The sequence below is a fragment of the Plectrocnemia conspersa genome, unplaced genomic scaffold (assembly GCF_051122295.1).
Source record: "Plectrocnemia conspersa isolate PC_06_02 unplaced genomic scaffold, ASM5112229v1 ptg000002l, whole genome shotgun sequence".
Lineage (NCBI taxonomy): Eukaryota > Metazoa > Arthropoda > Insecta > Trichoptera > Polycentropodidae > Plectrocnemia > Plectrocnemia conspersa.
The window spans coordinates 11180122-11199634 of record NW_028277166.1 but is presented as its reverse complement, the minus strand read 5'-3'; the positions used below and the strand labels follow the sequence as shown (position 1 = coordinate 11199634).

Genomic DNA, 19513 nt, shown 5'->3' with positions numbered 1-19513 from the left:
TTTAGTGAAAGGTGGTCATTTGGGTAATTGTCCGATGATTACAAAGTATACTTGCAACAATAATAACATATTGTTTCGAAGCGGATGAAAAAAGGGCTTAAAGAGTTTTTATATTATGGAAGTCGAGGATAATTGATGCTTTCATAAGTATATCATTTTAAAAAATGCCGATTTCACTCGTTTTGTTTAGTCATACCTCTGTTGTAGCTTTCTAGAGGGTTACTGTTGGAACCCCCCACACATACGTATATTTAAAATGAAGAATTAACTTACAATTTATATAGATTACATTTTAAACTTTATCTATGTAAATTCAAAACGTAATCCTAAGTACATATAATGAATGACTTCCGAAATAAGAAATGCTTGGATCAAGCAATATAAAAGATTGGAAATGATCCGGTTGTAGTGCATTTTTTTATACTAGACAAGAAAATGATCAAAGAAAAGTCTAAAAATCCACTTAGATAAGTGGATTACCGCAGCAAAAATAAACATCAAGGTTGGTAGTCTTTTTCTGTTGCTGAGATATATATCCACACAAACTATGAGATGAATATGATTTGTTTTAAATTGTTGATTGAGGCAATGATCCTGTGAGTAGCTGATTTAAATGCGAAAATGTGTTTATTTATAGAATACTATTATTTCATTTTTTACTTTCAATATGACTTGAGAAATTAATGCTTCTTGATTTAAAAGGAAATTATTATAAGAGATATGTTTATTTAAAAATAAATACTTTGTTCTATAAAACGATTTTTTGTGTATTTTGTGAGTTATTATTATTATATAAGGTGTCACTGTTTTGTCCAATAGTATTTCGTTTTTATGGAACAATTATTTTATATATTGCTCATTTAAATTGTGCTCCTTTTATAGTAATCTTATGATATCTCAATGTCTAAAACTTCCGTTCAGTGAGCAAATATGATGTATGATTTTGATAGGTATTAAAATGAAATAAAATGATTTAATTTTTATAAATATATTTTGGTTCTATTTTTCCATAAAGTCTATTCAGTAGAGGCAATAACATTATTTACACATATTATTACACTTAATACTAACTTTGTGTGGAGTATGTATACGCGTGTGTCTGTATAAATTACAAATCAATTATTCTTTAATTGTACAACTTTGCCTTTAGTGTTATGTTTAACGAAATATTAATTACAAAAGAATAGGAATATAATTATACAATTTTTTTAGGAAATCATATACACATACAACATTAAACCTTAAATAATAAACAAACGTAAACAATGCATAGTTTAAAAAATCACATATATGACACACCCGGAATATAATTAAAAAATAAAATTTGCTTCCTGCGATTGATGATTGGATTGATCTATTCGTATGTGGATCTGTAAACTGGCACTATAGTATAAATTTACACATTTTTTAAATTAACGTTTACAATATACATTTAAAATAATAATAGGCACTTAAAATAATTTCTCAAACGTTTTCGATATTATAAAAGAATAAATCCAAACGACGATGGCCACGTTGACGGCTACTTACGTTGAACTCTTTCTCGTTAATATTTACAAAGGAGCAGATATAAAATCAACGTACAGTTTGAGAAAATTGAATATGTCATGAAAAGAACATAATACTGAATGAAAAATGACTTTCATGTTTATATCACAAATATAATTAATTTTACATTTTGCTTCAACTTAAACACTTTTTCGGTATACCGACTAATTCGTTATCCTTTATAATTGACTAAAAATTAATTATTATCATTAAATATGTATTTAAGTGTAGGTGTATCATTTCGTCTTTGTGACGTATCAGCCGATCATACAACAGGACAATACGAATTGAATAAAAATTAACATCAGGTAGCGCAAGTTATGCATTTCGATCATTCAATATATAAACAATGCTCTGATTTAATTAATCAATAAAGAATCACAAACTGTCAACAAATATTATTTATAATAAGTAAATTAAACGTCTAACTAATGTATAATACAAACATGAATTATATGTACAATGATTGGTTTTATATTATAAATGAGCTAAAATATCTATTTCGGATGTGTGATTTTGGGAAGGCCTCTCTTCAGGCATGGAGCCCGACACCGTTACGATGACGGGGCTGGTGTCTTCGCCCGTTTGGACGATGGTAACAAGATTGCCTTCTTTGTTCTCTTGCTGAACTTCCTCCTTGCAATCGTTCACAATATGCGGTCCGATTTCAGGCCCGTCATCGTATTTAATTTCATCGTAAGATTCTAGACCTATGTTTTGAATGACGACTGCTGAGAGCTGAGACGAGGGCTGTAGCTGTTCGGGCCTGCGTCTTCCTCTTGTGCCCCTTCCGCCTGCGTATTGGGGTCCTGCATTTACCATCCGTCTAAAAATGCAAAAGAATGATTAAATACATAATTTAGTCTTAATTGACAAATTGATATTGAGAAACAGATTTATTGTGTAAAATTGCCTTTTTAGAACCCTCTCACTCTTCCTCGATAGCTACTGTGAATTTTCGGAGAATTATACGATATTAATAAATAAAATAAACTCATTTATGAATTAAAATCCGAGTACTAATTATTAAAAAAAACTATGTATAAAATTTAAATCGCGATGAAGTAATTTTTAAACTAATTTTGGGTTCTAGAGACGGTCCTTTAATATAAGTCTTTTGCAACTTTAATTGTGTGTTTTTGATTGAATGATTTCTGGACAAGTTGAATTTATGGTTTTTCTTTTCTTGTTAACGCAACAATTTACATCTCTAATCTTCACATGTGAAACATTAATTTTGAGATTTTTTAGCGTACTTTTTTTAGTACAGTGGTGTAAATCGTGCGTTTAAAAAGTAAACTACTAATTATATTTCAAATTATAGAAATTGGGGTTCGAGTTTAACCCAAGTGATTGATGTCTATTACGGTGGAGCTATTAAGTAATTAAATATTGTAAGCTATTCAGATTTTAGCATGTTCATCAGATCTTTAATGACTGACTTGAGCAATCCGAGTTTAATAAATCTAGTGTGATTTGTTATGAAAAAAGCAATAGAGCAAACAACGAAAAATATATAAAAATAGGCATTATCTAGAATCTAGACGATGAATACTATAAAACTTCACAAATACTTTTTCTATTGAGAGGTGTCAGGCAAAGGTGTTTACTCCCTCTTATTTTCAATTCTTAAATCAGGAATACTTTTTTGAAATTGCTTCATTTGCAGTGTAAAAATAAATAATATTTGTTATTTCAATGACATACCAAAAAGATGAAGCAATAGTTGTCAAAACATTATATGAATGACTACCAGTTCTTGATTTGAAACTGAAGAGTTTTTAATTTTTCGTGGACTAAACTAAAATCTCCACCTTCAAATATGAATAATAATATTTTTTTAATGGTCTGACCACAATTATTATGCTTCAAATTTAGATAAAAGAAGTAAGTGTGCTTAATAAGATTGGACATATAATTCGTACAATAAGGTTATACAGAGATTTATTTAGAGAAGTCAATATAAAACATAAGTAGTAGAAGAAGAAATAATTTATTACCTTGGTCTGTACGCCGGAGGAGGACAAGTGACCGGAGGAGGTGACGTTGCTCGGTCCAGCAATAATAATCTGTAATTAAATAATAATTAGCATACTAGAATTTTTGTTACATATAATATTTAAATGGATAATTCTTAATACCTAAGTCTATATTCATGCATAGATGCTTGATAAGATGGTGGTGGTGGACGGCAATGAAACTCAGGATACAACATTGCTGCGTATGGATGATGAGCTCTAGCACACGGTAAGGCAGTTCTTCTCTGAGGCGCGTTTCCTGAACCTCCCGCTCCCGTTACACTACTATTTCTGCGTCCGGCTGCTCTCCACGCTACACCACTGACAGTCACCAGAATAACGCCTACGCCTGAAAATTAATAATAAAAATCATCAGATTAATCCTTTCTGATTAGAACGCAAGCGTTGTGATATTTATCTAGATTTTACGGCTTACGCTTTTTCTTCGCGCTAGGGGAGAAGTAAAGGGATGCGGGTGCTGGCTAAATAAACATTTGCACCCTTCGCATGGCGATAATCGATATAATTTATCTGGGCGTCCTCAAGATGATTTATGTGCGAGATAAGGAGGTTCTATATCATGGTATTCTTTTAGGGAGGCGTTGCTTATACCTATTTCTATATAAAATGGGAGCGAATATTGGATTGACACTCAGTGGCAATGGAAGTGTGTAGTATTAATAATTGTTTATATTAACAGTATGATAATTCAGACTGAGTGCCGTCAGATATAGTCAAAGCAGTTTAAGGCGAATAGCTAATAAAATTAGTATCAAAAACTAACATTCACTATACTATAGGCAATGTATAATCATTATCTATAATATAAGGCATATAGAATAGTCCTCCAATAAAAAAGAAATACAGTGAAAGGTCTGAAATGATAACAAATTGAGATTTTGATAAAAATTTACAAGTAAAAGACAAAACAGCATGTAAGAAATCCATCTTCTTGTTGAAACAGCAAGGGCAGGAATTCATAAATTCATTATAAAAAGTAATTATTATTTATCTACATATTCTTAAGCTAAATTATATTTTTAAGGACACGTAGCGATAATTTCAGTACTTTCTCTTATTATTATTAAGAAAATTAAATGCTACTTTAAGTCGGTCAGAAAAATATGCTACAAGGAAATTGCGATATTACTGAAGAAAATCTCTAGAAAATCGCTAATTTATTTGAATTTCTAGTTATTTAAAAAAATAATTTTTAATGCTGCTGTTCTGCCCCCATCCTTCCTTCTTCTAATGGCTGTGCAAGCTATCCATGCAACTAGCTATATTTTTTGCCGAACCTAAAATTTTGTGAAACATATGTTTTTTAGAGCAATATATTTTTCCATTTCACGTTTTAAGAAATGTTTTCCCTTTTTTTAATATTTCTTTCTTTAAATTGATGAGGCACTAAACAAATCTAAATCATGGGCAGCTAATGCAAAAGTAACAATAGATCCAAAGAATCGTTTTCGGAATTAGAAATTACGTTAAAAATTCTCTGATACTCAAAAAAGTTCCGATATTTTCGATTCCGATTAATCGTTCCATCATTAGTCAAAATATCGTCGTACTGTATCACTTCCTTCAGACACTTCAGTCAAGAATCCAGAGCCACCATTTAGCCTTCGACTCGGAATAAACTTGGAATAAAAATGTCTATGATTTCTTAAGAATATTAAATGAAGAATATATTTCCCACATTGTAAATAGGAGTGAAAATATCCAAACGGAACAACAATGATTGCCGTTAATGGTGGTACGTTTCTAAGCGTATTCTCAAGGGGTTCGGTCCTGCTTCTAGGTTTTCCATAAAATGCGAATGTTCAGCGTCTTTATGGTCCTTAACGACGCGTCTGCCCGAAAAATGACCCGACGGCTAGACCGCAATATGTCGCTCGCTTTATGTCTTTGTTTTATCTAGAGTTTTACGACTAGAATAGAAAGGCTGTAAAAGTCGGTGCAGCTGAAGCGGCTGCAAGACAATGTACGGTTTAATCTCGGATAAACGCAATCCAATTCTGGAATGCATACATCTGAAAGCAACGTATATGAAAAGCTATAAATTTACGCCAATGGGTAAAGTGAAATGTGCCACTAAGTTAAATAACAGATTATGTTTGTATGGAATAAAATATATATAATTGTTGTTTTATATATAAATATATACGTATAATATTTGGCTTGATAACTGACATTATAAGGGTTATAATTTCTGATCTCGACCGTGTAAGGATTATCTATTTGACGTTTGATCCCATGAGAGTACACGCTTAGAGAAGCTAGCCGAGCAAAATGTGAGTCAATAAAATTATTTAATACAAACCATTTGCTAACTATTTAAATTGTGTATGTAGGAACATACGATTAAGTGTCTAAATAATCGCTTGATTTATGCTTGATTTTTATCATAATGGAATATATAGTTTAATGAAAATCTTACATATCATTAGTAGGAGTACTGTAAGATGCGCCCTGCCATGTGCTCTGACAGCGCCTAAGACTGTGCCAACTAAGACGCAGCAGACACCTGCCAATGCCACGACCGCAATGAACCACCTCAAGCTTAGTGCTCTGGTTCCTGCACCTCCGCAGCATGTTTTTGGACCTTCGTTTTCCTCTCCGTACTGACATCTGAAAGCATAAAAATGTAAAAGTTAAAACACGTTCAATACCATAGGATAAATAGATTTGAAAAAGAAATACTAAGTTTTCACATATTTAATTTAAAGTACAGCTGTAGACACTTCTGCCATACAATTAAAATATTTCCCAGTTGTTATTGGCTTATTCTTAAAAATATACAAGTAGTGTCTGTGAAAGTTAATTAAAATCCGACCGAAGCAAATTTTGAGTGGATTGAGTTTGAGGAATGTCGCACATGTATATGATTCCTACTCTTGCTGTTATCATGCAGCTTCAAACCTGACGATTTTAATAATAGTGATAAATTCATTTTAAAGTTCGATTCTTAGCTCGAATTAATTTTCCTCAATCTTCAATCGTTGTCAAGACAGTTTCTAAACGTCCCGCCCCGACTTACATGCATAGAGATTTGTGTCTTATTCACTAATCGAAACATGCTTTTGTCGAGTTCGCCCTTAATGTTCTCAACCTTATATGGTACTTGCTGGGTAAATTTTATCTAAGCGTCTTATTTCTCTGCGTGCCCAAATTAATGCGACAGCTCAATTCGCTCGTGTGAGCAATGGGCGTAGCGGGATGTTTTTTTAGCGTCATAAAATCGCGGCGAATTACGTTATAAATTCTTCAAAATCACAGCGGCGCCATAATTTGTCGCCGGGCGCCGCACCTGCAGCCAGGTGATTCGAATGAAAAATGTCTGCCACTAATTCGAGAAAAACGGCTCGCCGCACGGGAATACGGAACGCTCCCGGAAACGGATGTTAATCATAATAACGAAAGGCGCGCTCGGAAATATATACATATTTTTGTGATACGTCTCATTAGATATTGTTTTCAAGCGTGTAGTTCACTACTTTTTAATAACAATGTTGGCTCAGGGGAATTTGGTGGGCGATAGAGAAGCCATGGAGGGCGACGGGGAGTGGGCAAAGTTTATTATTCAAAAAATAATATTGTGCGAAAATATTTTAAGCGTTTTATATTTATAGTAAATATTTTTGCATAAAATATAATGCGTCTTAGGACTTTTTAAAAGTGGTCGCTGTAATTGTTTTTTTCAGGTACCTATGAGCTAGGCCCGATTCATTAAGATACTTATTTTTAATTGCGAATTCCATTTTTATAAATAACATTTAATATTTTATAAGTATCACTGTATAAAAAGCAAAAAATAATTCTTTGATATTGTGCAATAATATTGGCGAAAAGCTTATATAAAAAGTGCATTTTTTGTTTTATTTTATTAAATAATTTTAATTCTAAGTTATTTTATTTTAAAACTTGCTTTTTGAAATTCTAAAATAGCATAATAACATAAGTTACAATTTACTATTAAATGAGATAGAAATTTAGTTTATATGTTCCTCATTAAATTTGTAATATTATTATAAAGTCAAATTGCTGAGTGTTCCCACTGCGACGGTACGATTTTATTGCTTTTGACGTGGATTTTTTACTGACTGAAGGTATAATTGTTTTTTTGGGCCCTCCTATTGCTCAAAATTCGGTTTAGATATGCTTCACACAATTCTCACTTATTGTAAGTCGTAATATTGTTATAAAAAATCTACGCCGTACATGTACGGTGGTCCATCTTTCACTGTTTTGAAGTACTCCAGAAAGTTATATATTTACGTACATATACACCAGAAGGAATAATAAGTAAAAAACATTATGTTTATAAAATATTTTTTGAAATTTGATTTCATGTACATTCAAGCAAATATTTTTTTTATAAATATAATGAAATTGAGTTTTCCAAATAACGCACATTTTTTGCCATCTTGACGACAAATGTAGTGCACTCCATCTGACACAAATAAATTTATTTTACATCCACCAGCAAGCGTCACTCTTCCTCAATCTAAAAGAGTCCAGCTTTTGTATCGATTGGCCCATTTAATGCTTTTATTACGCAATTATTTATTAAAATAAGTTATAATATATCCACTATATTATAATTCCTGCACTACACTCTCTGCAAGTTGGCCAAGGACGGAGAATATAGTGGGTTACTTTGGTCGAGCTCGGTGCTGCCCGCTCTAAAATCTCTGTTGAACAGGAGGTAAAGTGGGGTTAATTCAGTCGACTTGGCAAGCTTCGAGCGCTTCCGAACATTGTCGGCAAAAGAACCGGAGTCAAAGGGACCGAAGTCAGAGTTGCTCTTTCGAGCGCGAGCAGTGAGATACTTCTCCTTTCGCTCTCTCGCGTGTTAAGTGACGAGAGTGAGAGAGATAATGATATGGTGTTTCGCAAACTGAGATAGAACGAGTAACTCGGTTGAATTTCACGCATGTTAACACGCATGTCGAGCGCTGCATCGTGGTCACGTGGTCAAGTTTTAATACCACATGCTTATCGGGGACTTCAACAGACTCTTACTGACATCTTTGAATATCTTAGGGCACCAAAAGCGATTAATTATATTTTTTATAGTATATTCTTCTAACAGATATCGTTATTATATTTTTTTCATATAAAATTAAATAATTAAAAATAATTAGTGGTACTTGATTTTGTTAAAAAAAATCGTTTCGAATATCCTTATGTATTTTTCTAGAACGGTTTATATAAATGTCACACCATAACGAATTCTTATTTAGAAACGATGGAGACAAATTCTAGGATAGTCACAGATGTGGTGTTCGTATTCTGAAGTATTATTTTTATGCCTTATGGCATTTTGCAAAAACCGACAAAGAATTTGCGTAAATTGAATATTTACGACCGAAAGCTTTCACTGATATTGTATTGGTGAGTGCCCACACAAGCTTTTATAATTATCAGTAGCGTAATTTTAATATTATGACAATTTAAAAATTGCGATTATTTGGCACATTTTTCGATCGCGCGCAAATATGCCGGCTGTGCGTGACAAAAGCCGCCGTCCGGACGTGATATGAAATTTGCGGCAGTGTGGTCGCTTACTTGAAATCATAGGTATCGGCCGACTTCAGTTGTAACTTCGGTTCGGACAACTTCCAGAGAGTGTAGTGTAGGCATAAGACCTTGTTACAAGTTCTTGTCTTGCGGTATTCATATAATAAAATAAATATTTTTTTTCTGTTTTTCAGATTGTATTGTATTCTATACTGTGGTATAATTGAAATAAACACCAGTCTATTTGATTTTTCTTATCAACTCTTACACTGGATTAAGTCAATATTGCGCAGCCTTCGACTGCGAAAATGATACATGTTATTTATTTAACACACTCCGGTCACGGTAGTCAATCGTATGGTGTGGCGCATGTTGTCATAAATAAATACATTTCATATCCTCTCGCGAAAAGCACACATGCCGTTGACAGCGGGGAAAATACGGGGTCACTCCCGGGCTTTCGTAATTGCCCGTTGCGGGTCTACTTTGGAATATGTCTCCGGGGGTCGCTGCGACCCGTGTTAATGAAGGTCAAAACTGTTGTCCTGGGAAATTAAAAGTTCAGACCGGTCTGCAGACAAACTACGTTCATTGTGAATGATGAATCCGAGTGGATGCAGCATTTGGGAAAATGCAGACATAGTTCATGCTTTTGAACTAAAACGAAATAGCAGTTTTACAACTCGTTTTATGTTCCTTCGTTATCTATGGGTTTAAAAAAGGCTATTGAAACAACGAACGTTTTAACTGCAATTTTTTTGTGAATGTCAATTATTATTGTTATTACGTAGGACTATATAAGATGCATTGTCTTTAAAGTGTTTACTAATTTATAATATAAACTTTCGAATCGTTACATTTGACATTTCACGATTGGCGGTGAACGGTGATTGCATCGCTATTCACGAATTGCATCCTGTTAATATTCAATTTATTGTAGATAATTCAAGAAAAATCTAGGCTGTGTTAATATACAAAACATTTAAGCAAATATATGTATTGTATAAAAATTCTAATAATTGTGTATAAAAATTGCTAATAATCATGTTTGATTTTTAAATTCGTAAAATTAAACATGATTAAATGTAAAATTAAATTCTCAAAATACATATGTTAATCAGTGGCGTACGGTGGGTGTATTGGGTGTGCAATAAAAAATAAAAAAACGTACATTTTTTCATTTTTATTAGCCGAGGTTTTTGCAAGCCTCAACTGCCTTACAGCTTTTTCCCATATATAAATAAATAAATAAACATCAAACCTAATCTAAAATATTATTATATCAAATTTCCAATAAACATAAAATTATAATTATTTATATATAAAATCTAATCTTTCTTTGATCATACATTTTTCTATCACGCTGTCATAAAAAGTGCTCTTCTTTTTAATATCCATAAGGATCCCTTTTTCTATTGAAATCAAGCTAAGGCCACATAGCCTTTCTTGGCCTTGGGTACTTCGATAACAATTATTAATTCGTTTCAGAGCAGAAAATGAACGTTCTGCTGAAGCAGTACTGCTTGGAAGAGTTAATACCTATTAGTTTGCCTAATTTATCTATTTCCTGAAAACCTGACTCAAGATTATTTGTGTTCATAAATTGTACAAGCTCATGAACAGATTTCTCTGCAAATTCAGGTAAATGATAAAGAACAGCAAGCTCATTTTTTAAACTTATATAATCAAATAATGTTCCATAGAATTGTTGCAGTTTGGTAAGTAATTCATTTGGAAATTTTCCTTTATATTGCTCATATTTTTCTTTCTCCAGAAGGTGAAAATATTCCAATTTGGACATTGAAGAAAACGGTATTCAATTTGCTTACATGTATTATCAACTATTGTATTAAATAGTTGGCTAAACGCGTGCTTTTCTTCAACAAGCAAATCATTACTCAGTCTTGGATAATTTTCTTCCGTTACATAAGAATCCCATAATGTTTCATAATTATTTTCCTGTTCATGTCTGAGTTGTTGCAAAATTTCGGTAACTTTCTTACAGCAATATAATATGTCAAAAGATTTGGATTGTAAAATGTTGTATAGCACATAAGTTTTTCCAAAAAGGTTTGAAAATATGTGGAGAAGTTTTCTTGTTTCAAAATCTTCCAAAAAGCTAAGAAAACCTCGTGCTTTTATTACAGTGTCGGGGTCCCATAGTTCACAATTTTTCACGACGTCTCGAAAAAAGTCCGTAAATTCATTTTTGCACTGTGTTACTTAACCGTGATGTGTAATTCCATCTTGTAGGTGTAACAGAAGGAAGTCTTCTACCTACAAACTCTTGTAAAGCATTTATTCGTTTGGAAGATTTCGAAAAGAATGCAGACAATCCATTTAAAGTTTGAAAGAATGATTTGCACACTTTTATATTGGAAAGACCTTGTTGTAATGTTAAATTCAACATATGAGCATAGCAGTGTGTAAAAATGGCCAATGGATAAACTTCGAGTACTTTGGCTTGCAAACCATAAATAAATTGGGAAGTGGTGGACGTGGTTTGGCAATTTTGATTATCTTCAATTTAATTTCATAACTTCTTTTTGAAAATAGATTATTTAGAATATCTTCAACAGTATTCTTCATCATTATTGGGGTAAATAAAAAAATATAATCTAGAATAGAAAATTAAATATTGATCATATGTAAATAAGATAATAAACTATTTTACGGCAAAATATAAAAAATGAGTGACCTGTTATTGTGATATAATGTAATAAAAAAGCAGCGACGGACGCAAGAGTTTTTGAAGTACGCGCACCAAATTCGAGACCAATTTTACTACTGAGCGCTGCCAGCCGACAGATCGACTTCAGCCGTTAAATCTCGGAACAATTTACTTTAGTCGGAACAATTTACACGGTCGGCGCGCCACATGTGTAATACATAGCGTGTCGGTCGCGCGGAAACTTTCAGAGCGAATGACAAATACCAATGCATACTATACACTGCATATTAAAATTTTATAATTTTGCATACTATTGTATGCAAAATGATGTCGCTTTATGCCCTAAATTTTCTAAATTTCTAAATTTATATTTTAGATGGTTTTGCGGGTGTGCGCCGCACACCTAGCACACCCTGAATATACGCCCCTGATGTTAATTTCAAATAAAAACCACTTAATATTCAATAAACAGTATTGTATAATGATTTTGGCATTTTTGATTAAAGTAACACTTTGTTGATAAGGCACTTAATACCAGGTGCGTATGGTGAGATACAGTCAAGCTCGCGTGTTAAGTGACGAGAGTGAGTGAGATATGGGCGTGCGTTATATGGGTTCCGCACGCCCATTTCTTCTCACTCACTCTCGTCACGTAACACGCGAGCGAGTGAAAGGGAACGTATCTCACCGTACGCGCCTGTTTAATGCCTATTTTATTTTCATATTTATTATAAAAATACTCAAAAAGGATTGATTATAATAAATGTTTTTCGTCTACTTTTATTATAAATGCGTAAATACGTACTTTTAAAGGTCATTGTAAAAGCGGCAAAATGACGCAAAATGCATATGTGGCGGACGCTAGCGTTATATGAATCGTAACAAGGATTTATGAACGCAATTTACGTACGCGAAATTTCAAAACTTATGCAGCGATCCGTTTTAATTTTGCGTTCGCGTATGCGTATTTTTTCCATTTAATGGAAACATATCTCTTTCCCAGATTACAATACGTACCGGTTGAATAGCCCTGAATTATACGAACAACATACAATCGATATTGGATATTGATTAATACACTTTCTAATCCATTATCGGTTTTATAATGAATTCAATTTAGCCGTTCGTTTTGATCGGCGGCAATGTGAAATTCGATAAGATTGAATTGAAATATAATACTTATTGAGTTAAGTAAGCCTTTGGTTGAGATGGGGCTTAATTTTTTTCCTCAGTGAATAAATTGCGCCTGAGGCGATAACTCGAAAGGGTTATAAGACAAGGAGGAGACGCGAGATTGGTCCGCTTCTTCGGCCATCTGATGCCCTATAAAATTATATTTATCGACGGGGGAAAGGTTCAGCGCCGGGGATAAGTAGTCTAATGTGTTCGCATGTGTAATGTCGTGTGGCAGGGGTTGAATTAAGGGGTACAAGGTGTAGATGTGCCACGGGACAGGTTATATCCACCCCGCGACACGCTTTTTCGCTCAGTTGCCTGAGCAAACAAGACTTTTGGGTACAACCACCTAGTGTGTTATGGCAAATCTTCGCATAGGTCGTCAAGATTCAACACCATTAATAAAATATATGTATACATCTCAGTTTTTTGCTGCTCATCCTGAAAAATCATGATGTTAGTGTAGTCAATATTTAGTTCATAATAAACGATTTGCAGGTATACGCCTTTAAAAGCAAGGGAAGCCAATGGGTCAACAACATACACCGCGTAAGCTCCGTTATTGAAAAGCGTTAATCAATAACGCCAGACTCCAAAGATGTATGAATATTCGTGCGGGGATTAAGGTGTATAAAAGTGCGATTAACGCGTGATCAAAGGGTCGTTTATATGTATACGGTATACGTATGTAAATATCTTGGATCCCTTCTAAAACCTCATTGACCGAGCTTCATCAGCATTAAGCGTGTCAAACGATGTTAAAGTAGGCGGTTGCATCCGCGCAAATTGATAATCCCTTCAAATGATGCACAGTAACGTTCTGGGTGTATACATATATTACATACCCCAGATACATACATATATATAAAAAATAATTATTAATTAGTTGTATAAGAGTTAAATTAAAATGGTAGATCGAATAACAGTAAGGTAATTTTATAATGAATTGAATCATATTTTAGGTCAGAGTGGGTTTAGAAGAGATATACATGTATAGTTCTTTGAAAGTGTATGATCTTATCATAAACAAGTATATAACACAAAATAATTTGTCGCTTTTTTGACCTTATGAATTAATTGCAGTGTTTTGCTTAGTATGGAGTAAGTGCATTTTTCTGTTTCTTCAGACCCTTTTGATGATTTTTCAGAAATTCGTGTTGTTTTAATTATGTTGAAAATACTAAATAAGCAATGCATACTCGTACATGTAAATAAAATAAAACGAACGATTACAGCTGAAATACGTCTTTAAAGTTAGTAGATGGCGGCTGATGGGGTTAACGGCCAAGGACAAGAGCTTTGCGAATAGCTGTATTATCGTTAATCTGACAACTGGATTTAATGCAGTAAAATAAATAAATAATAATTCAATTTCATGTGGTTATTTCTAAAAGAAAATCTAGAAAAAACAGTCTCAAATCTATCCCTAAAATATTTTTTTAAATATGTCATTTCAGTAAAATCACATCGGAATACATTTTCACCAGTTTTTATCAGTGAAAATATAAATTATCTAGCACTTGCTGGTGAATTTATATGATTTAAACTTTTATATATGTAGTATATATGTATATATTTACGTACTTATCATTATTTATTTACATTCGATGTATAAATGTTACAGTGAATGTGTATTTTTTGGTAAAGTTATATTTTCATATGTAAAGTGCAAATATATTTTCACCAGTAGATATATATTTCTACTAGCGAAAATATAATTAAATTGATAAGCGCTAATATGTTGCTCTAAAATTTTTATTAAGCTCAATTTGACAGTTGCGAAACGTCCATTTGCTATTCAAACTCAAACTAATCATAGTTTTAAAACCTTCATTAGGTCAAGTTCAAAATACAAACTAAGCCAATTTATCTCTCAGGTGAAAAAAAACTGAAGAATAAGTATAGACAGACATAGCATCTCACATATTGCTCCATAGTTTCTCTGTATTTTGATATTACACTGTTTTAAAAATATAATAGCTATCCATACTGATAATATTATGGACTGCTAATAAGCTTATATTATAATAAGAGGACCGATCAAAGTATATTAAAACCGAATTTTGGTCACTAGGAGAGCGCAAAAAACAGAAGGCAAAAATTCACGTCAAAAGCAATAAAATCGTGTCGGCGAAGGCACGATTTTATTGCTTTTGTTGTGAATTTTTGACTTCTGAGAAAAGATAATTGTTTTTTGCGCTCTCATATTGGTCAAAATTCGGTTTAGCAGTTTTATACCATGGACCAGTTGAAAGCCAATGAATGTTGGTATTTTAGACACATGGCTTAAAAGATGTTTTTATTTTATTAGCAATATTCATATCTTTTTGACCCAAGATTGTCAAACATATTACCTAATACAACATATATTATTTTGTGCTAAATGTCAAAATGCGTTTTATATTGAATCATACTTTACAATTAGGCTCTCATTTGGAAAGCAAAACACGTTTCGCCACCACAAAACGTCGGCACAATAAAATTGGGCACGCCTAGACTCTTCGCTAAAAGGGGGTGCAATCCATCCCCCATCTCTTCGGGGAATGTGATAAAACACAGTGCAAATAAAAAAGGTTCTAGCTTTGATGTGTTCTCGAAGGATGCGACAGGAGTCTCGGGGTTCATACCCCTTCGCTCTAATTGAGTGTACGCACGAAGAGCGGCGAGCTCTTTACCGGAGCAAAAAGCGTAAACATACACCCACCCCTTGTTTGCATTATATCTAGGAACGTGGATGTGAAGCACGTGTGGAGGTGCTAATGTACTATATATTTTTAAATTAAAAATATTTTTTATTAAGAACCTTTCTATGTTATAGCACTTTTTTTGAAGCAGTATAAAAATAGATATACTTTAGAGAAGATATTTTGCCAACTTAAATCTTCGTTAATAATTAATGAAAGCTTTTTATTAATATATGATATTAATAAAAGCTTTCATTATTGTGTTAATAAATAAATGTGCACTTTGCTATATTAATAAACATTTTATCTCCTTTTTGTTCTAAATTTAAAATATTATAATCTAGAGCCAAACTTTAGCTTTAAATAAATAAAGTATGAAATATGTATTATAATGAATATTATACTTCACAAGTACTTTACTTTCATTAGATTTAATATTTATTCTATGCTACTCAATATATAATACAATCTTGTTTTGATAGGTTATATATTATAGATATTTAAAAGCCCTACTTAGTGCAGTTTTCATGACACTAGAGCTTACTGTATGAGAGTTTTGCTACTTCAGCAAAATAAATCTACTTTTTTGTTAAAATAAATGGTTTTACAGATCTTTGATATCGATGATGATTTGGCGACGGGATGTGACGGGTGGCAATTAGACACCGATTGAACCACTGCAGTAGTATTTTTATTGCGATATAAAGAGAAGTTACTCGTTGTTTACAAGTGAACAGAGCACGGGCCTGCAACGGCGTGCGAGTCCGCCAGAGTTGCCACGAAAAGAGTGTCCGAGTTCCGCCAAGTTTTGGCCGTAATAAACCTAAATATATATATAAATAGGCCCCCTACAATGATAAAATTAAGAATGACAATAAATATTTCCAGATGGACTTTTATAGTAATAATTATATTAATTTTTGACGTTGTTTTGTACAATTAAAAAAACAATCTGTATTAATTGTGTATTTAATAATCAATAATTTTAAAAAAAATTCTCATTTCGTTTTTATTTTGAGATATTTTCTTCAAGAATATAATTAGCACCTATAGTGTATATAATAATTTGTTTGTAAACGTTCATCGAATCTGATGAAAAATCAGTGAAGAGTACATAAAAGCTTAAGTTTTCCGTTTTTATTATCCATGTAAAATAAAATTTATTCAAAATACATTATTCAATTTAAAAAGTATTAATCTAAGCATAAATATTTATAAACTGCTGACAATATAGATATATATTATAAAAAGTAAACTGTTTAAAATCCGCCCAATCGATTATAAATTGTGAGAATAAAATTAAACGGTTTTTATTATTTTTTTTAAATGTAACAAACCTGTATAAAATATGTATTATTTCACTTGCGATCAACTTCAGAGAGTTTCACACAGATTTGGCCGTTTGTTTATTTTTTTATAGCTTCTCTTCAGCTCAAACAATACTAATCTTAGACAAAATGCGAATTCGGTTAACGTAGAACATAAATCTCCCGAGTAAACACAGCCCAGACTTTACAATATCATATCATATATTATGCTATATGGAACGAATCAGCAAAAGTGCTGAACCCCTATCGGAGTCAATACAGACGCAGGGTCAACAAGGGCCTTGTTTGAACTGGACCTCATGGGCGAGCTCTCCAAATCGCTCCCGGCCGAATTTATGCGATTCTCTTATATAAGGTTCTGCATGTATTGTATCAGTAGTTGCAGTGTTGGAGTATGTGTGGTTATAAAGAGGCGACAGTCGCCGACGGATGTTCTTGGCTCGTTGTGCCACTTTCGTGACACGGTGCCACCGAGCAGTCATTTCACTGCGAACTAGCGCTTCTGGGATTAGAACATGAAAATTAGAAAGCAAAGTTTGGCGCCCCCGCAGTGGTATGGCACCTATGTGACGTTATTGCGATGGTCTGTGGAATAAATTTATGCTATATTTTATTTAGTGTCTTTTATGTAATATTTAATAGCTTGAACTATGACGAATGAAAGAGTAGCTCGTCTGATCCACTTGTGTGTTACGACCATAATAGAAAAGAAGCCATTTAAATTAACCTATATTTGTGTGTATGAAATATTAAATATTGTAAAGAAAAAGGTTTATCGAAAAAGGAAAATAAGCTTTGAATATATTAAATACGAACATGAATAAGAAGCAATATTCTGTAGATGTAGATGAATGAATGAACGACCTAAATATTTGAGATTTATTTAAAAATATATTATATTGACTATTTTACTGATAATTTTTAACGAAAATATACCGAAAGAAATACTTTTATATGAATATTATAATTACTTTAAAATAATATGTGGTTATTATATACAAACAAATATAATTATATATGTATTATATGAGTGTATATATGAGATTTTCGCCTTTTGAGGACTGTTTTTCTTAATTAACATGCACGGACTTCTAATTAAAACTTAGATCTGAATTCAAGTATTTATTTTATTTGATTTGGTTCAGCGCACCAACCGGTTCATTTATCAGTGATGACCGACTGGTGAGAGCACGTCAAAACTTCAGTTTTCGCTGGCTGTTCGTACAATAAGGCGGCATTTGTAAATACTTATGACATGTGTGAAGCTGACGTCAGCGCATATTACGATATGATTTTAAACTACGAATATAGTTAGGCTCTGTTTTTTAGTAATTAAATGTGAAAATGACCAAACAAAGATTTTATTAACGCCTGAATACGCCTGATGCAACAATCAATGTGCGAAAACTAATTTTATTAAAATAAATATATAAGAAGTCAGAAAAGTGAAAAAATCTTTATCATATTTCTGATGAAAAATACGTAGCATGATTTTTATTATTAGTATTTAGCTAAGTTGTAAACGTATATTTAAATTGTTTTTTTTTAAATTTGAACAGTTGATGCGAAATTACTACGCAATTTCTCGTAAAATGCCAGTACAATCACTAACGTTAAAACGCAGGAGTGCGAAAATGGTCGTTAGCGTTATAAAAGTGCATGTTTTTTTAGTCTGGTTGCCAAATAATGCAATAGACTCACTATTATTAGAAAATGTCTAAAAAATGTTTTTCAAAATATAAATATTATCAATTTTTATTTTTCATAAAATTACTACACGTATTTAAATTATTTTCTGTATGTTTTCATATTATTTAACTTTTCCCCCGAGAGGAAGTCGGCGATTCACTTATGCGGGCGATCTCGATATTCGCAAAAGCCGTCTTTATCTGGTTCGAAGGACCAGCGAAACACTATGCTTTTTAATTTTTTTTAGTAGACGCATCTCTGTGTCCGAACTTCAAAAATGGCAACGGTAAGTTATGACTCAGCAAAAAATGTGTATCATACTTTGCAATAAAATGATAATAAACATTTTATATAGTATGTTGTAGACAAAGACAGAAAGAAGGGGAGGGAGAAAGGGAGAGAATCGTAAAAATACGTTTTACAGAAAACTAGAAATTCAATGAAATCGATTTGCAAAGAAAGCGGCGTTCGATGGAAAATTGTGGCATTGCAATAAAAAATATATTAGTATTTCAAATTTTTTTAAAGATTTAAAAATATAAATATTATAATATTATTTCGTACAAAAGCTATTTGATTAGAAATCTTTACAAATTTTCACATCGTGTAATTTTCTAAGAGAACACTTGCCTCGTAATACGTTTTATATAAATATTTATAAATTGTGCTTCAAAAGTAAAATATTATTAAAGTGATATATTAATAGGCGACCAGTTCGTGCCGTCCATACATGCGGTAGATTCAAAACGTCAACCCGCATGCACGGTTGATCGACTATAAACGCGAGCGACTATAAACACGAGCACGTGTAACGGCTGAGTCGCTAGCCATCAACCGTACATGCGGTTGACGTTTTGAATCTACCGCATGTATGGA

General features: G+C 32.6%; 1 protein-coding gene across 2 annotated transcripts in view; it reads right to left on the bottom strand.

The window, feature by feature from the left end:
* Window positions 1-972: 972 nt before the first annotated feature.
* LOC148237638 (uncharacterized) overlaps window positions 973-19513 on the bottom strand; it is a 268583-nt gene continuing 250042 nt past the window's right edge. For both annotated transcript variants that reach the window (XM_088181868.1, XM_088181870.1), the window contains 4 exons: window positions 6007-6197; window positions 3690-3915; window positions 3549-3617; window positions 973-2374 (listed from right to left, as the gene is read on the bottom strand). In XM_088181868.1, coding sequence (XP_088037994.1) covers window positions 2026-2374; window positions 3549-3617; window positions 3690-3915; window positions 6007-6197 — 835 coding nt within the window. In that variant the 3' untranslated portion in view covers window positions 973-2025. The remainder of the gene's footprint in view (window positions 2375-3548; window positions 3618-3689; window positions 3916-6006; window positions 6198-19513) is intronic.